This window comes from Suncus etruscus, chromosome X, assembly GCF_024139225.1.
Source record: "Suncus etruscus isolate mSunEtr1 chromosome X, mSunEtr1.pri.cur, whole genome shotgun sequence".
NCBI classification, from domain to species: Eukaryota; Metazoa; Chordata; class Mammalia; order Eulipotyphla; family Soricidae; genus Suncus; species Suncus etruscus.
This window is the reverse complement of record NC_064868.1, coordinates 69,439,341-69,457,432: the sequence shown is the minus strand read 5'-3', so window position 1 is coordinate 69,457,432 and position 18,092 is coordinate 69,439,341. Positions and strand designations below refer to the sequence as shown.

Here is an 18,092-nt window from a genome sequence, read left to right as displayed (position 1 = left end):
GGTAATAAACTGGATTAGAAATGAAGAGGGAGAGACCACTATAGATAATGCAGAGATTCAAAGGGTAATCAGAACTACTTTGAGAAACTTTATTCCTAAAAACATGAGAACCTGGAAGAAATGGATAAATTCTTGGACTCTTATAATCTTCCACAGTTAAACCAGGATGATCTAGTATATTTAAATTGACGCATCACTACTCAGCAAATTAAAAATCGTCATCAAAAGTCTTCCCAAAAACAAAAGTCCAGGCCCAGATGGCTTCACAAACGAGTTCTTCCAAACCTTTCTAGAGGAAATGCTACCAATCCTTTTCAGGCTCTTTCATGTAAATTGAAGAATCAGGAACACTCCCAGATAATTTGTATGAAGCTAACATCAACTTGATACCAAAAACTTGACAGTTGCGAAAGAAAAAAGAAAAGAAAGGAAGAAAGGAAAAAAGAAAGAAAGAAAGGAAAAAGAAAATAAAAGAAAAAGGAAGAAAAGAAAGAAAACTACAGACCATTATCCTTGATGAACACAGATGCAAAGATCCTCAATAAAATTCTAGCAAATAGGATCCAACATCTAATCAAAAAAGACCATACATCACAACCAAGTAGGATTCATTCCAGAAATGCAAGAGTGATTTAACATACATAAATCATTCAACAAATACACCATATCAACAAAAAGAAAAATAAAAACTATATGATCATATCAACAGATGCAGAGAAAACATTTGATAAGGTCCAACACCTATTCTTGACAAAAATTCTCATCAAGATGGGTATGGAAGGAACTTTATTCAATATATTCAAGGTCATCTACCACAAGCCAATGACAAATATTAATCTCAATGGAGATAAACTAAAGTCATTTCCTCTAAAATCTGGTACAAGACAAGGCTGCCCTCTCTTACCACTCCTACTCAACATAGTACTGGAAGTACTTGCCCTAGTAATTAGGCAAGAAAAAGATATCAAGGGCATCCAGGTAGAAAAGGAAGAAGTCAGGCTCTCTACTGTTTGCAGATGACATGATGCTCTATTTAGAAAACCCTAAAGAATATACCAAAAAGCTTCCAGAAACAATAGATTCATATAGCAAAGTGGCAGGCTACAAAATTAACAAGCAAAAATGAATGGCTTTCTTGTACAACAATAATAGTATAAAAGAAATGGACATTAAAAAATCCCATTCACATTAGAGTCACACAAACTTGGGTCTTGGGGTCAACTTAACTAAAGAGGTGAATGACCTTTACAAAGAAAACTATAAAACCCTGTTTCAAGAAATTAAGGAAGACACACGGTAATAGAAATGCATACCCTGCTCATGGATTAGTAGGATTAACATAATTAAAATGGCAATACTCTTCAACACATTTACAGATTTATTGCAATTCTTCTAAATATAAATATGATATTCTTCAAAGAAGTGGATCAAACACTCCTGAAATTATTTGAAGCAATAAACACATGTGTTGCCCCATTTGTTGGGTCCCGTTTACTCCTTTGTTGGTTGTTTCTGCATCTGCAAAGAGCTCCCAGAATGAGAAATTGATTCCCATCCCCTTGTCCCCTTTTGTGGAGAGATCTTGGTAATATTTATCCACAGCAAATAATCCACACAGACAGGAGGGTTAAGGGGTAAAAGGTTGGGCAAAGAGAGTCCTTTGTCAGCCTGCTGCTAGCTCCAAAACACACCTTGAGCCAGCACTCCAACTGGCAAAAGACCCTGAACACCTCGCTCCCAAACTATTCCGCTCTCAACAGTGCCCCCACCTGGAAGGTCAAGGTGGAACAACAGGCAAAGAATAAGCTTATGGAAATATTTTCATATACAACACATCTGCTCATATCTAGAGCAACCTTTGGGAAAAGGAATATGGGAGGCATCACTTTTCCCAACTTTAAATTGTATTACAAACTGTAATCATTAAAACAGCATGGTATTCTAATAAAAACAGACCCTCAGATCAGTGGAATAGACTTGAGTATTCAAAGAATCTTCCCGAGACATAAAATCAATCTTTGATAAAGGGTCAATAAATGCAAAATGGGGCAAGGGAAATCTCTTGTGGTGTTGGGGCAAATGGTCAGCCACTTGCAAAAAAAAGCGAACTCAGACCTCCATCTAACACCTTGCATATAGGTCAAATTCAAATGGATTAAAGACCTTGATTTCAGACATGATGCCATAAGGTATGTAGAACAAAACGTAGGCAAAACACTCCATGACATCAAGACTAAAAGCATCTTCAAGGAGGAAACAGCACTCTCCAAAGATGTAGAAGTAGAGTTAAACAGATGGGACTATTTTAACCTGAGAAGCTTCTGCACCGCAAAGGAAATAGTGCCTAGGATACAAAAGCAACCCACAAAATGGGAGAAACTATTAATCCAATACCCATCAGATAAGGGGCTAATAGTGAAGATATACAAGTTACTCACAGAACTTATCAAGAAAAAAACATCTAACCCTATCAAAAATTCGGAAGAAGAACAACTTCTCAAAGAAGAAATACAGATGGCAAAAAGGCACATGAAAAAATGCTCTGCATCACTAAGCATTAGGAAGATGCAAATCAAAACAACAATGAGGTAACATCTCGTGCCACAGAGACTGACAAATCACAAAGAACAAGAACAATCAGTTCTGGCAGGGATATGGAGAGAAAGGTACTCTCATTCACTGCTGGTGGGAATGCCTTTGTGAAAAACAATATGGACATTCCTCAAAAAACTGAAAATTGATCTCCCATATGATCCAGCTATATCACACCTAGGGATATGCCCTAGGAACACGAAAATAAAATTCAAAAATCGCTTCCTCACATCTATATTCATTGCAGCACTATTTACAATAGCCAGACTCTGGAAACAACTAAATTGACCTTCAACAGATGAATGGCTAAAGAACCCGTGGTACTTATACACGATGGAATTTTATGCAGCCATCAGGAGAGATGAAGTCATGAAATTTTCTTATTCATGGATGTACATAGAATCTATTATGCTGAGTGACTAAGTCAGATGGAGAGAGATAGACACAGAATATTATTACTCATCTATGTGTTTTAGGGAAAATAAAAGACATTAATGTAATAATGCCCAGAGATATGAGGGCTGGTAGGACTGGCTCATGATATGAAGCTCACCACAAAGAGTTGTGAGTATAATTAGAGAGATAACTACACTGACAACTATGGTGACAATGTCAATGCGTGATAGAATTAGAATGACTGTCTCAAATGCAGGTGACTGGTGTCTTTTTGTGACTGAAACTCAACTACAATCATGTTTGTAATCATGGTGCTTAAATGAATATAATATTAAAAAAATAAAATAGGGTGTGTGGTTAAGATGACTAGCTGTATATTCCCTTTTCTGTTTGTTAAACAAGATTTTTGATATTTTGTTAAATACACAAAAATAGATAAGTCATGCTAGAGTGTCTTCTGCTATAGGCAGGAAGCCCACATCAGAGCTTATAGAAAAGTGTTAAAAGCAACTATTATTTTACATAAGCACAGTAAAAGCTGGGATAAAAACTTTTAACCTATATTAGATTTAGAGCAGGGTGGCCTTTCTCAGGAAACTTATGGTCATGCATTTCAACATTTCATATGTAGGCTTCAGGCTTTTCTTTAGTTTGCCTGACCTCAGAGGGTTCTTCTAAGTCATGGGAAAAATAAAAGGTTCTCATTCCTTCAACTTCTCTTTGTTGGCTGTCACTGACAAGTATTTCACTATAGTCCTTTGGGCTGCACTAGCTTTAAGTCATAGCCAGGGTATCATGAAACATGTCACAGTTTACAAGTCGTTTTCAGGGTGTCATAAAGTTTGCCCCAGTTTCAATTTGTTGCAGGGTGTTGCAAAACCTACCCCCAGTTCCCTCTTTGCCAGAGTGGCTCAAAATCTACCCCTGGTTCCATTGATGGGACCCAAATTTGGGGGTATATGTTCAATCTCAGAGCAAATGAAGCTATGTCAAGCCAGTGATACAAATGTTCAAAGTTAAAGGCCATCTCTAACAAAAAAATTGTAATTTCTATCCCTAATAGATGGGAACTCTTTCATAAGATTTCCTCATTTTACTTGGTCTATGCAAAATGGAAAAAAGACATAGCCACAAGGCAGTATTGGGGTGCCAGGGATCTATGGCTAGGTTGTAGTCCACGATCCCTGATTCATAGGTATAGTAACAACATTGTTCTCCAGTAATACATATAAAGAAATACATATATTCTCTTTCCGTATGCTGAATCGTGTCCAAAGCAATAACATTGTCCCCTAATAAACACACACAAACACTTTTATCTGCTGAATCAAGTCCAAAGTAATAACATTGTTCCCCAAGAAATAGACATATTACCCCTAATCTTTTAAGAACAAGTCCAAGGTAGAATGATTCAGGAGAACTACTTCAGCTAATGAGGTAATCTGTTGGCTGAAAGTAATCAGGTAAGCAATGGAAGTGTCAATGATTTCCTGCAGCTGTTGAGCGAATTCACAGCTGTTGAACTGTCCCAGGCTGGGATCATTTTTTGAGCCAGGACCCATTTAAATAGCCAATTCTGGTCATGAGCTGATCATTCAATGCTGAGAGGCTGAAATGATAGAGGGAATGCAGATGTGTGGGAAAAGGGTGGTGGTCTAGGGCATAAGGGTTGTTGAGCAATATGGGGTAAAGAGATTTAGTAGGGAAAGTATCAAGTCCAGGATAAGTGAGCATAGGGAAATAATAGAAAAGATTTTGCTGGGGAAAATAAGGGAAGGTAGAAGAGCTATGTATAATATAGGTGGACATTAGGCTAACATAAATGTGGCACCACACATACATAGATACATAATTGGTCAATATGTTACAGCTGTAAAACTGACCCATCTAGGGTGGTAAGTGGGTCATAGTGCATCATAAAAATAAAACTGGCAAGTAAAGTGGTGAGAAAATTTTAGACTTGGCTGTAGAAGTGACATAGATTCTAAATACTTTATACATAAACCAATTGACTTTTCCCTATTCTGTCCTAAGTATATTAGAAAAACATTTTTTGTATGTTGCTACGCATCCTATAATGATCACTGTAATAAGAGTTAAGAGCACTGAGCACTGTAGTGTGAGTCCAGAGCATCCAACTTCTTTTCCACAGACTTCTGCTTTAATTTATGCTGCTGTATCTGTTGCAATAGAAATCACTGATGTATAAAAGAGGATATAATCTCCTGAAGATTTCACAGAAGAGGTGGGGATACCCAAAACTTTGTAATCATCAAACTTAAACCAGCATTGTCTCGCTGCATTTTTACAGTAGACCATGTAGTTAACTTTGTCGGTTTCACCATAATTATTCAAAACAGAAAATAAATTGACTTTTTCAGAGTTGTTCTTAGAATTAATATCATATTATGGCAAGTCAAGATTTTCTAAGGGGAAGTCCACATAGGTCTGTTTTTTTGTTTTGTTTTTTTTTTGCTTCCACCTGCCTTAGTAGGAAAAGCACTTCAGATGTATTAAAAGCACAGGTGGTAATTTCCAAATGTCTATTTTTTTATAGAATCCTGCTGCACTCTACAGTGACTGCAATAAGACCCATTATTGTCTGTCAGTTTTTATTCTTTGGAAAATAACTCGAGGCAATTCAGTAGTATACATTTATTTGTAGATGCTAATGAAAAAAATAGGTTCATGAAAGTCCCAAATGTCCAAGACTTTTGTGACAGGTGAGGCACTAGACTGAATTTGTACTTGTCTTGAAAAAGGGTAACAATAATAGACTCATTGAGTTGTATCTCTGCCAAGCATGCTCTGCAGCTTTTAAGTCATCAAGTAGTTCTTGTAAATATTGTTGGCAGTACCCTGAAAATCATTCTTGATCTTCCCAATGTTTATCTTCAAGTATTTTGCGCTGATGTGCCTTTGCTGTCCTGCCCACAGAGCTTTCATACTTTTGCTAAATTCTTCTGCCACTTTTCCTTTATGTCCTAATGTATTTGACCTGTTAAGTTAAGCTTTATAATGGTTTTGGTTAAAATAATCTATCAAACTTGGAGCATTACACAGATACTGTACTATTGAGTTAATGTAACAAGTATTTCCTAAATTATGAAGTCCAGTGAGAGCTGGACCAATTTCCTCAAAAACAGTATCAAAATTTTGAATCTGGTCACTCCTAATCCCTGTAATCTTTGTCTTAATGTGATATATTGACTTATTGTCCTAATTACCTGTTGGGGTTGCAACTGGTTTCCTTATCTTTTTCTCTTGGGTAGTCCATGTTGGATTAGGGCAGGAGAAGGAACACTTTAGCTTGGAGGGTTCCTTATTCCATTCAGCAGGAATCTGTAGCATGGTACATTAGTGAGAATTCTGCTTTTGACAAGGTGTAGTGGCACCCAGAGTTTCATGGTGGGGCTGTCATTATCTTTAGGATCTTCTCAGGTCCCTATTCAGTGTCCACGTTTGGGCACCAGTTGTAAATGATACTGGTGAAGTCAGGTCTTAAGATGTAGAAGTCACTGTTGAAGTCAGATCCCAGTGAGTAGAGTACTCACAAAGAAGCATCCACCAGCCTCTTTGGGAGAATAACTCAGTTTATTGTAAGTGGGAAATAGATATTTATACAGACTATTGTCTGCTTCTTTTGAAGATGTTTCCATCTTCTGTTTATTTATATTAAGATTCTTTTCCATCTTCTTCTGTTGTATGGAGTTGTTATACAGCTCACCTTCCAGCTCTCTGATTCCATCTTTAGCAGACGGTACTCTGCTAGTGAGGCTCTCTAGTTAACTTTTCTTTTTACCTACCAAATTTTTCAGTCATGTTATATCTTTGGGAAGTTTTCTTATTTTTACTTCCATATCCTCTTGATTATTATTTGTTGTTTGTTCTGTTCATTTCATGGTTTCTTTGATTTCTTTGAGCACCCTCCATATTTCGTTTCTAAAGTTTTTGTCAGAGAGGCTATATAGGTGGCTGATACTAGATGAGTCTTCCAAACTATAATCTTCATTTACTAAGCTTGGTCGTTGTTTTTTCTTTGTGATCTTTGCAATACAGTGGCATTTTCTATGTGTGACACTCTTCTCATGACATCTAGGCTCATGCTTTTGGTGACAGTGGCAGCTGCAGCAAGGAGGCAGCCTCAAGGCATTGGCAGTGCTCTGACAGGGCTGTGACCTCAGGGTGCCTGCAGCTGTGACTTGGTGCCAGCCTCAGGGCTCTGGTGGTGGCTGTCTTGGGTACATTTTCCCTAAGATTTTGTTATAAAAAAAAAGGGAAATAATTTTTGTACGAGTTAACTTATCATAGTTTAGTCTCTTTTAAATAGCTAGCTGTGCCCTCCTTTTTAATACTAACTTTCATTGTATAGTTTCACCTACTTATGTGTTCTTTCCAATTTTTTCTCCTATTTTCTTTACAGGAAATTACAACTGGGGATCAAAATGTTATGTCTGTTGATGAGAGTGAAATGATTTTTAAGAAGAACACAAGAAAATTACTTAGACCTTCAGGTATCTGGTTTTCTCCTATGGACTATTGAACAAAATTTTACATATACCCTAGATAGGCTTTGATATGGAAAGAATAAGTCAATTTTGACTTAGATTTTTTTGTTTATATTTAGAATATACTAAATCTGTGATTGATCTTCGTCTGGAAGATATGGAGCAAGAATGTAGTTCTTTGGGAGATAGAAGCAAATCTGTCCCAGGCCTCAATGTGGATATGGTAGATATCTTTGTATTTAACTTGTATGCATATGCAATTTTATGTATCTAGTGATACTTTTAGTACTTGATACTATCAATCAGTGTTTAATTTCTTAGGTAATGGCTACATGGTCTTGATTCCTCTTTTTTTCTTGTTTTTTTTTTGTCTTTTTTCCATATATATGTATTTTTAATATATTTTATTTTATTTAAACACCTTGATTACATACATGACTGTGCTTGAATTCATTAGTGAATCCTTCTGATCCTGGGCTTTTGTTTTTGGGCAGACTTTTGATGGGGTGTTTATATATGCTATATTCTCTTCATTCAACCATGGAAGATTATAAGAGTCCAAGAATTTATCCATTTCTTCCAGGTTCTCATTGTTAGTGGCATAGAGTTTCTCAAAGTAGTTTCTGATTATCCTTTGAATCTCTGCCATATCAGTAGTGAACTCTCCTTTTTCATTCCTAATATGAATGATCAAATCTCTCTCTCTTTTTATTTGTTAGTTTTGCCAGTGGTCTATCAATCTTGTTTATTTTTTTTTCAAATAACCAACTTCTACTGTCATTGATCTTTTGGATTGTTTTTTGGGTTTCCACTTCATTGATTTCTGCTTTCAGCTTTGTTATTTCCTTCTGTCTGCCATTTTTGGATCCTTTTGTTGAGCACTTTCTAGTTCTATGAGCTGCGTCATTAAGCTACTCAGGTTAGCCCATTCTTCCTTCCTGGTGTGTGCTTGCAAAGCTATAAATTTTCTTCTCGGTACTGCTTTTGTTGTGACCCATAAGTTCTGATAGTTTGTGTCTTTATTATCATTTGTTTTCAGGAAAGTTTTGATTTCCTCTTTGATTTCATCTCGGACCCACAGGTGATTAAGTATGAGGCTGTTTAACTTCCAGGTGTTAAAGTTTTTCTTCTGTGTCCCTTTAGAATTCACATATAATTTCAGAGCCTTGGGTCAGTGAAGGTAGCCTGCAAGATTTCTATCCTTTTGATATTATGGAGGTATGTTTTATGTGTCAGCATGTAGTCTATCCTGGAGAATGTCCCATGTACATTAGAGAAGAATGTGTATCCAGGTTTCTGGGGATGGTGTGTCCTATATATATCCACTAGGCCTCTTTCTTTCATTTCTCTTCTCAGGTCTAGTATATTCTTGTTGGGTTTCAGTCTGGTTGACCTATCCAGTGTTGACAAAGCCGTGTTAAGGTCCCCCACAATTATTGTGTTGTTGATATTCTTTTTCAGATTTGTCAACAATTGTATTAAATATTTTGCTGGACCCTCACTCAGTGCATATATGTTTAGGAGAGTGATTTCTTCCTGCTCTACATACCCCTTGATTAATATAAAATGTCCATCTTTGTCCCTTACAACCTTCCTGAGTATAAAGTTTGCATTTTCTGATATTAGTATAGCTACTCCATATTTTTTATGGGTTTTGTTTGCTTGGATAATTTTCCTCCAGCCTTTTATTTTGAGTTGACGTTTGTTCTGACTATTCAGTTGCATTTCTTGTAGGCAGCAGAAGGTTGTATTGAGTTTTTTTGATATATTTAGCCACTCTGTGTCTCTTAACTGGTGCATTTAGTCCATTGATATTGAGAGAAAGAATTGTACTGGAATTTAATGCCATATTTATATTGAAATTTGGTGTGTCTTTTGGTCAGTCTTGTTTTAAATTAGGTCTTTCAGTTTTTCTCTTAAGACTGGTTTTGAGTCTGTAAAGTTTCTGAGCTGTTTTTGTCTGTGAAACCATGTATTCTTCCATCAAACCAGAAAGTGAGTTTTGCTGGGTACAATATTCTAGGTGAAGCATTCATTTCATTGAGTTTTGTCACTATGTCTCACCACTGCTTTCTGGCCTTGAGTGTTTCTTGTGACAGGTCTGCTGTAAATCTCAAGGATGCTCCCTTGAATGTAATTTCCCTTTTTGATCTTGCTGTTTTCAGAATTCTGTCTCTATTTGTGGGATTCATCATTGTGACTAGGATGTGTCTTGGGGTATTTTTTTGGGATCTCTTTTGGTTGGTACTCTTTGGTCATGCAGGATTTGATCACATATATTCTTTAGCTCTGTAAGTTTCTTTTTAATGATGTTCTTGACCGTTGATTCTTCCTGGAAATTTTCTTCCTGGGTTTCTGGGACTCCAGTGATTCTTAAGTTGTTTCTGTTTAGCTTATCATAAACTTCTATTTTCATCTGTTCCCATTCTTTGACTAATTTTTCCATTGTCTGTTCACTTGCTTTAAGTTTTTTTTTCCAATCTCTCCCGCTGTCTGGAGTTCTTATTTATCTCATCTTCCACAGCATCAATTCTATTCTCAGCTTCTATTACCCTGGTGTAGAGCTTATCCATTTTGTCATTCAATGTGTTTACTATGTTTTTCAGGCCTGTTATTTGACCTGTTATTTCATTTTGAAGTTTTGTGATTTCTGTCTTCATATTTTCTTGGTTCTTATTAGTGTTCTGTTCAACTCAATCCATGGTTTCTTTGAGTTCTTTGAGAATCTTCCTTATTTCTTGTCTAAAATCCTTATCTGAGTGATTGATTAGTTGGTTGGTCATTTTCTGGTCATCAGAACTGTCATCTTCATTCTCTATGTCTGATGCTGGCCTGCGTTGTTTCCCCATTGTCACACTTGTATTGTGGTTTTTTCTACGTGTTGAGGTGGTATTCATTGGCTAAATGATGTATGGGGACACGCTCCCCTGGCTCTGCCCTTTATGGGTGGGTTGACTTGCCTCCAAGGAAGGGGTGTCCTCCGTGGATGAAGCCTCACAGAGGATCAAATCTTAGGCCCGAGCATGCAGCAGAGAAGACAGTCTGGGGAGAAATGCTGGACTTCAGTAATCCAGCATAGTTCTTAGTGTGATTTTTTCTTCTTGTTGCAATGGTGTTCTTTCCTTAGAAAGAGCGCATGGCCGCATAGCGAAGCAGAGCCTCTTTTTGGCCCACTCCAAAGAGGTTCAGGCGACAGGACAGGAGACAGACACACACAGGCAGCACTCACAATATTTTCCCAGCCTGACGTCACAAACAGGTGACCTGACTTTTGCAAAGTACTGCTTATAGCTGGTTTTCACGTTATGAAGCAGTTCCTTGGTGTTCCCGCGCTTGAATGAGCCTCTGGGAGAGCAAGTTTTCTGGAGCCTCTTTTTGGCCTACTCCCAAGAGGTTCAGGCAACAGGACAGGAGACAGACACACACAGGCAGCACTCACAATTTCTCAAGGTCGGGCTCAGATTCCTCTTTTTTTCTAAAGTAATTTTTTTATTTGCTTTAAGAAAAGAACTGTCTTCATTTTCTCTTTATTTTGTAACACATTGCTAGATATAAATTTGGGGGCTCTAATAAAGATAAATTTTGATTAGAATGGAATGGATGACAAATTGAAATAGTCAAGTGAGAAAGAGTTAACGTTATCTAGTTCTTTTGACATTTGAGAAAGAATGGTTCATAAATTGGAAGCTTAAAATAAGAGGACAAAAATAAGGAAATGTGCACAACCTACCTAGCACTTATCCTAGGTAACCCTAGAGCTTAGCAGAAACTGTGACTTCCACTAAAATTTGACTATTAATTTTTGAACTTTTTCTTATTTTTATTAACTGAATATTGTTCTAGGAAGAGGAAGAAGATGCAGAAGAAGAGGATATTGACCACTTAGTAAATTTGCATCGCCAGAAGCTAGCCAGAAGCAGCATGGGAAGTGGCTCTTCTATGGTAAATTCTATAACTTCTATCGCTATAGACATATTGGGGTATCAGAAGAAAATAAGGACCTCCCTAGAGCAGAACAAGGACTTGGGGGAATTCATCTTAGTCATTTTCCCCAAGTAAATCAGACATATATGTTCCTATCCTCAATTTATATCATAGTTGCTTTATGTACATCTAGTGATTTTCTTTGCTCAGGAAACACACTCCAACCCCAGGGCAGTGAATATGTTAAGGACCCTCACAAGGCTAATTGACAGTCAGCCTATGATTAAAGAGCAAAAAATGTAATCAGAAACATAAATTTAAAGCAATATTTCACAATTAAAGTCTAATTTTGTTGTGTTTTTGGTTATTGTTTTAGTTTTTTTCCACACCCAGAGGCCTCAGAAGTTGCTTTTAGCTCTGCACTTAGGAATTATTCCTGGTGGACTTGGGGGATTATATGGGATAATGGGGATCATGCCCAGGTTGGCTAAGTACAAGGCAAATACCCTACCCACTGTACTATCAATCTGGCTCTAATTCTGTTGTAAGTATGAAGATTGATGTTTAAGGGAAATGTAGACAGACCAGGGTGATTAGAATATTTTCCTAGTCACACATAGGAAGAGAATGTGACTACGTAGAACTCATTATTCTTCAAGGAGAAAATATAATTCTGATCCAGTCTCTTACTTGTTTCTATAGGTCTTGATAAGGATCAGTTAGATAAAAGAAACCTATTAAATTAAAACATTTTATTTAAAATAGCAATTGATTCCTTCTTAACTTTTTAGCACATGATATCTATATCTATATCTATATCTATATCTATATCTATATCTATATCTATATGAAATGAACTTAACTATACCTTATATCTCTCTAGTCCACGACAAATTTCTGAGCCAGGTAAAAATTAACAATAAATGTATAAGAAGAGGGTAAGGAGAAATTAAGCTCCTAGGGGAGCCATGAGCTGTGATTTATTGATTTGAACAATTGTATGTTACTCTCTCTTATACTCAGGTATATGACTACTAGTTATACTGGATTATTATAGGGTATTCCGAAGCTTTTGTCTACTGAGTGTGACTTTAACATGGGGGAAAGTTGTGATCAGTGTGGAGAGGTGAGTATAACTTCCCCAGATGTTTGTGGGTGCTTTATCTTCAGAGTACAATTGGAAGCATGATGAGCATCTATAGTGAAGCTGGTGATTTTGGGAACATCTTTGTGACTGGCAAGATTTCCTTTTCCCTGAAGTATGAACAGCAGATACAGACTCTGGTTATCTATGTGAAGGAATGCCACCAGCTGGCCTATGCTGATTCAGCCAAGAAGCACTCTAACCCGTGAGTTCTTGCATAAGAGCTCAGAGCCTGAAATCTATCTGGGCATACTTGAACAGAGGTTATCATTTCTTGGAGGAACAGGGTAGTATTATGAATGGTAGTTAGAAAGGATAAGAGAAATGAATCAGGATTGGGAAAACATTTGGAAAAATAGCATGTCTACAAGAGTTGGATGTGACATGTTAATTTGCTCATGGACAGGTATTTGGAGAACAAAGAAGTGATGAATAGGTTTGAAAATCATATCTGGTTGCTCAGTGTTCTTTTTGGTTTCTAGGTATGTGAAGACATATCTTCTGCCTGATAAGTCCCGCCAAGGAAAAAGAAAAACCAGCATTAAACGGGACACTATCAATCCACTATACGAAGAGGTTCTTAAAGTAAGTAACTGAAATCCCAAGGGTAAATGAATTTGCTTTGCCTTGTACTGTAAGCTATAGTTATTCCTCTGCAACATGCTTGTTGTCTTGGGTTTCATTGATTCTGCCTGTGTCTAAGATACACTCCAAACATCTGTTCATACCCTAAGTTCTCAAGATGAGAACAAAAGTGATGTGTGTGATGTTGGAGATTCATGTGATGATAGATCTTATTTTAAAATGTCATTTGCTAACATTATTGCAAACTACAGTGTCCAAAAGGAAAAAAAAGATGAGAAAGAAAAGAAAAATACCAGTCATAGAGGCAGGTATGAAGGACAGTGAAGAAACTGTGGACATACTAGTGAAGGGCATTATACATTGTATGACTAAAACTCAATCATGAACAACGTTGTAACTGTGTATCTCAATTTATTTAAAAAATTAAAAGTCATTTGCAATAATGAGTCTTATGGCAACCCTTCTTGCTTTTTCCAGTGTCCTCTCAGCCATTTTAGAAAATGAAAAATGAATTTTCTCAGTCATTCCATGAAATATGGTAGTTTTTTGAAAGGGTTAGACTAAGGCTTTGAGTAAGAAATCTTAAAGTTCTTAGGAGTTAACAAATTTAATATTCGGGACTGAAAATTTAGTCATGGATATTCTTATTCTACAATACATTTATGAGAAATTACTACCAAATAATCATCTTGAACTATTTTTCTTTTACAGTATGAGATCTCAGAATCTTTCCTGACCCAGAGGACTTTGCAGTTCTCTGTTTGGCATCATGGTCGCTTTGGCAGAAACACTTTCCTTGGAGAGGCAGAGGTCCATTTGGATTCCTGGGTGCTTGATAAGAAACTGGATCATTGCCTCCCTTTACATGGAAAGGTAGTTAAGTTACAGTTTGGGTCTGAGGTATAATTGTCTGTAGTGACATCTGCTGACACATATGGGTAATATCTCTGAATGTCCTCTGAATGTAGAGTCTAGAGTTCTGGCACAACCCTGTTGGGGTTTCTGAATTTGACAGTAATTTCAATGTTGACTGTGACTAGTTTATTCTATACAGGTTAGGCAAAGAATGAAGCCATGGTTTTCCATTGTCTTTCACCTTTTGTTTCATTATATCCCTCCTAACATTCTAGAATCTAATATTCTAATGTGCACCTCCTGTCCAAGCAAACCTTTTAGATGTATCTTAAACTGTGCTACATTTACAACTAAGCATTTCACTAGAGAAGTAGGAACTTAATTAATAGATTTAAATAGCTTTGACCTGGATTATAAAATTTAGGGACAGTTTTACTTTGGAGATGGCATCTCCGGACATGGCGTCTCAGTTGAGAGTGTAGCAGAGTGTGTAATAGTGTTTAGGATCTGAATGCCAAGCTAGATTTTAATCTAATGCTGTTACCACCTCTATATAGGAAGGAAGACTAAGGTAGTAAGGCAATTGTATTTTATATATACAGCCGACTCTTTTACAACTCTGCTTTGAATACCATGAATTTGCTTAAAATTTAAACAATGTGGATTGTTTTTAATCCCAGGATTGCATATTCACAGATTCAGCCAACCACAGGTAACAGTGAATTCATGTATGTGGAACCCACAGATACAGGAAGGCTGACTATAGAGGGGCTTGAGCATCCTTGAATTCAGTATCACAGGGAAGTCCTAAAACCAGTATACCAAGAACACCACGGGATGATTTTAGTTAAGTTTGGAGGAAGTCAAAAGTTCTACTTAGATTTTTAACTACGTGGGAGGATTGGTACCTTTTGCCCCTGTGTTGTACCAGGATGCCTTTTTATAATATTTGAACTTTTACAATGTCTTATATATAGTAAGAATAAAGATACTTATGTGAATGGTCTAAAATTTAAATAACATGCACAGTAAAAATGAAAATTAGGTTCTTTACTCTGGATAGAAACATTCTTGTCAACTACATGAGTATCTTTAGACATTTTATAATAAGTGTTATGGATATACATGCCTGAATTTATGTATATATTTATTTTTAAACAAATAGTATCATGTAACATATTGCATGTATATATATACACCTTGGATTATTTTAATGATTTGTCGTACATCTTGAACATTTTTCTACAACACTTATATTTTAATTGCTATAAAGTATTTTTCATGTGCTTTTATTATCATTTATTTACAATGGACATTTAAATTGTGTTTGTTCTTTGACTCTTAAAACTATGCTGTAATTGTGCTCACTTCAGCAGCATGTATACTAAAATTGGAATGATACAGAGTAGATTAGCTTGTCCCCTGTGCAAAGATGACATGCAAAACTATGCTATAATATGTCTTAATCTTTTTATGTGAATGTACTCTTTGGAGAAATTTCTGGTGGTAGAATTAATGAGTCAAGAATATGTATACTAGGGGCCGGAGAGATAGCTTGGAGGTAAGGTGTTTGCCCTGCATGCAGAAGGACGGTGGTTTGAATCCCAGCATCCCATATGGTCCCCTGAGCCTGCCAGGATATATTTCTGAGTGTAGAGCGAGGAGTAACCTCTGAGCGCTGCAGGGTGTGATCCCCCCTCCAACAAAAAGAATATGTATAGTGGGGCCAGAGGGATAGCACTTTGGTAGGGCATTTACCTTGCATGTGGCCGACCTGAGATGGACCCAGTTCGATTCCTGGCATTCCGTATGATCCTCCAAGCTTGCCAGGAACGATTTCTGAGCATGGAGCCAGGACTCTAAAGAAGCCCAGTTTGACCGTACTGTTTCCCTGTTTTTCAGAGCAGTGCTGAGTCCCTGATTGGCTTGCCATCACACAAAGGCGAGTTGGTGGTTTCATTGAAATACATCCCATCCTCCAAACTCCCCAATGGAAGTGACCGGAAAAAGAGTGAGTTACCTTCGGACCCTCAATTTAGCACTTAGTTTTCTGCATAGGAGCTGTGTGAAGAGGTGCAGTACAATAGCAATTCTATATAAGAGATCAGATTGAGATATACACTGAATCAGCTTTTAGGGAAAAGTCCCTTTTACTAAATTAATCTTAACTGTAGTTTTAACCAGAGGGGAACACCTTAAGGTGGGCATTATTTTGCCCTTAGGTCAGCGAACTCACTTTGTCTTGTGGCAAGCTACTAACAGGTAGAACAGAACATAAATTTGGGGATTGAGAAAATGTGGTTTGAAAAGGCAGTAAAGTATGATAGAAATTTGAAGACTGAGAAAAAGTTAGTGAACACGACTGATAATTTTCTATTGACTGTAAATGAATAAGGTATGATTTCTTTCTCTAGATTAGTTTAGTAAGAAAGATAGTCGTGTGCAAAAGAAGCACAGATAGGGTTATGAATTCTTCTGGGATATTTAGGATGGCTTAAAGAAATGGCGGAATTATACCAGACAAGAAAAGGAGCAGGATGGAATGCTTTTCCAGAAGAGAAGCCCAACATGAGTGAAGATTTTAGAATGATTTCTAAATATGGGGCTGCATGTGAATGTAAGGAAGCAAACCATTTCACTGAGGCTGAAGCATATATGTAAATGAGCTAGAGTTGGAGATGAGGTTAGAGTTTATCTGAAGGGTCATTGAACATAATTATAAGCAATTTATTTCAATAAATTGGCAATGGGAAAGCCCAAGATTTTAAAACTATACCATTGGCAAAGTATAATCTTCAGGCTTGGGGGAATGGATGAGATCCTGGAAAAGAACATGCAATATGACTAGAGAGAAAATGCACAAGGATCAAATAATAAAGAACAGCAGCATTTTAAAGGTTTAAGAAAAGTAGAAAATCTAGTGACAGGTAGAGGGTTTTTAGAGAGCAATGCCAGGAGAGAACTTGAAGAAGGGAGCTAAACAGTCAGCAGTATTATTAAATACTTTCAGAATAGTGAGTCTAAGGACTGAGAAGATATGGTGCATTGAATTTTGACTATTTCTTAAAGGATAACTGTTGGTGAAAGAAGAGAATCGTGGAGAATAAATAACATGATAAATAGATAAGCTTGAAAGATTTTAAAGTTATTTTTATTTTATTATTTTGTTAAATTGCCGGGAAATGCAGTGTTAAAAATTGCGAGTTAATGGTGAGTTAAAGTCATACAGTGTTCCAACATCCATCACTTCATAAAGGACTCTTTTAAGAGAAGAGGTGATATTATCATATATTTAACTGAGAGATAGGACCAATATAGAAAAAGTGATATTCCTGCTTGATATGATGTTGTTTGGGGTTTTTATGAATGCTATTTGTGTATTAATTAATCATAATAACATTCCATAGCAATTGGAGAAAACATGCATAAAAATGGGAGGTGGGGGGGCCTGAGAGCTAGCATGGAAGTAAGGCATTTGCCTTGCATGCAGAAGGTCAGTGGTTTGAATTCCGGCATCCCATATGGGCCAGCAGTGATTTCTGAGCGTTGAACCAGGAGGAACCCTTGAACACTGCTGAGTGTCACCCAAAAACCAAAAAAAAAAAAAAAGGAGGTGGGGATTGAAACTGATGACTCCTGATGAGTCCTTTGAAGGGGATTTTTTTTTTTTTTGGTTTTTGGGCCACACCCAGTTGCGTTCAGGGGTTACTCCTGGCTCTGCACTCAGAAATCACTCCGGGTAGATTCTGGGGACCATATGGGATGCTGGGATTTGAAATGGGATCCATCCTGTGTTGGCTGCATGCAAGGCAAATGCCTTACTGCTGTGCTATTGCTCCAGTCCCTGAAGTGGGGATTGGATCAAGGACATGAGTGAGTTTCCTCTTTTTAATTTGTTCAAAAAGGTGTTTGCCTTGCATGCATCTGACCTAGGAAGGACCACGGTTCGATCCACCAGCATCTCATATGGTCCCCCAAACCAGGAGCGATTTCTCAGTGCATAGACAGGAGTAACCCCTGACCATCACCAGGTGTGTCCCAAAATCCCTCCAAAAATTAGCAGTCATCTATATTTCTCTAAACCTCAA

At 37.1% G+C, this 18,092-nt stretch overlaps 1 protein-coding gene and 1 non-coding gene across 2 annotated transcripts in view; both read left to right on the top strand.

Moving 5' to 3' along the window:
* Window positions 1-18,092, top strand: part of SYTL4 (synaptotagmin like 4) — a 110,343-nt gene that overhangs the window by 82,709 nt on the left and 9,542 nt on the right. The window contains exons 9-15 of the mRNA XM_049766601.1: window positions 7,412-7,502; window positions 7,616-7,719; window positions 11,340-11,438; window positions 12,591-12,769; window positions 13,047-13,149; window positions 13,861-14,022; window positions 15,907-16,015. Coding sequence (XP_049622558.1) covers window positions 7,412-7,502; window positions 7,616-7,719; window positions 11,340-11,438; window positions 12,591-12,769; window positions 13,047-13,149; window positions 13,861-14,022; window positions 15,907-16,015 — 847 coding nt within the window. The remainder of the gene's footprint in view (window positions 1-7,411; window positions 7,503-7,615; window positions 7,720-11,339; window positions 11,439-12,590; window positions 12,770-13,046; window positions 13,150-13,860; window positions 14,023-15,906; window positions 16,016-18,092) is intronic.
* On the top strand, window positions 15,365-15,471 carry LOC126000374 (U6 spliceosomal RNA). The gene has a single exon (XR_007492715.1). It is a non-coding gene; the product is annotated as a U6 spliceosomal RNA (small nuclear RNA).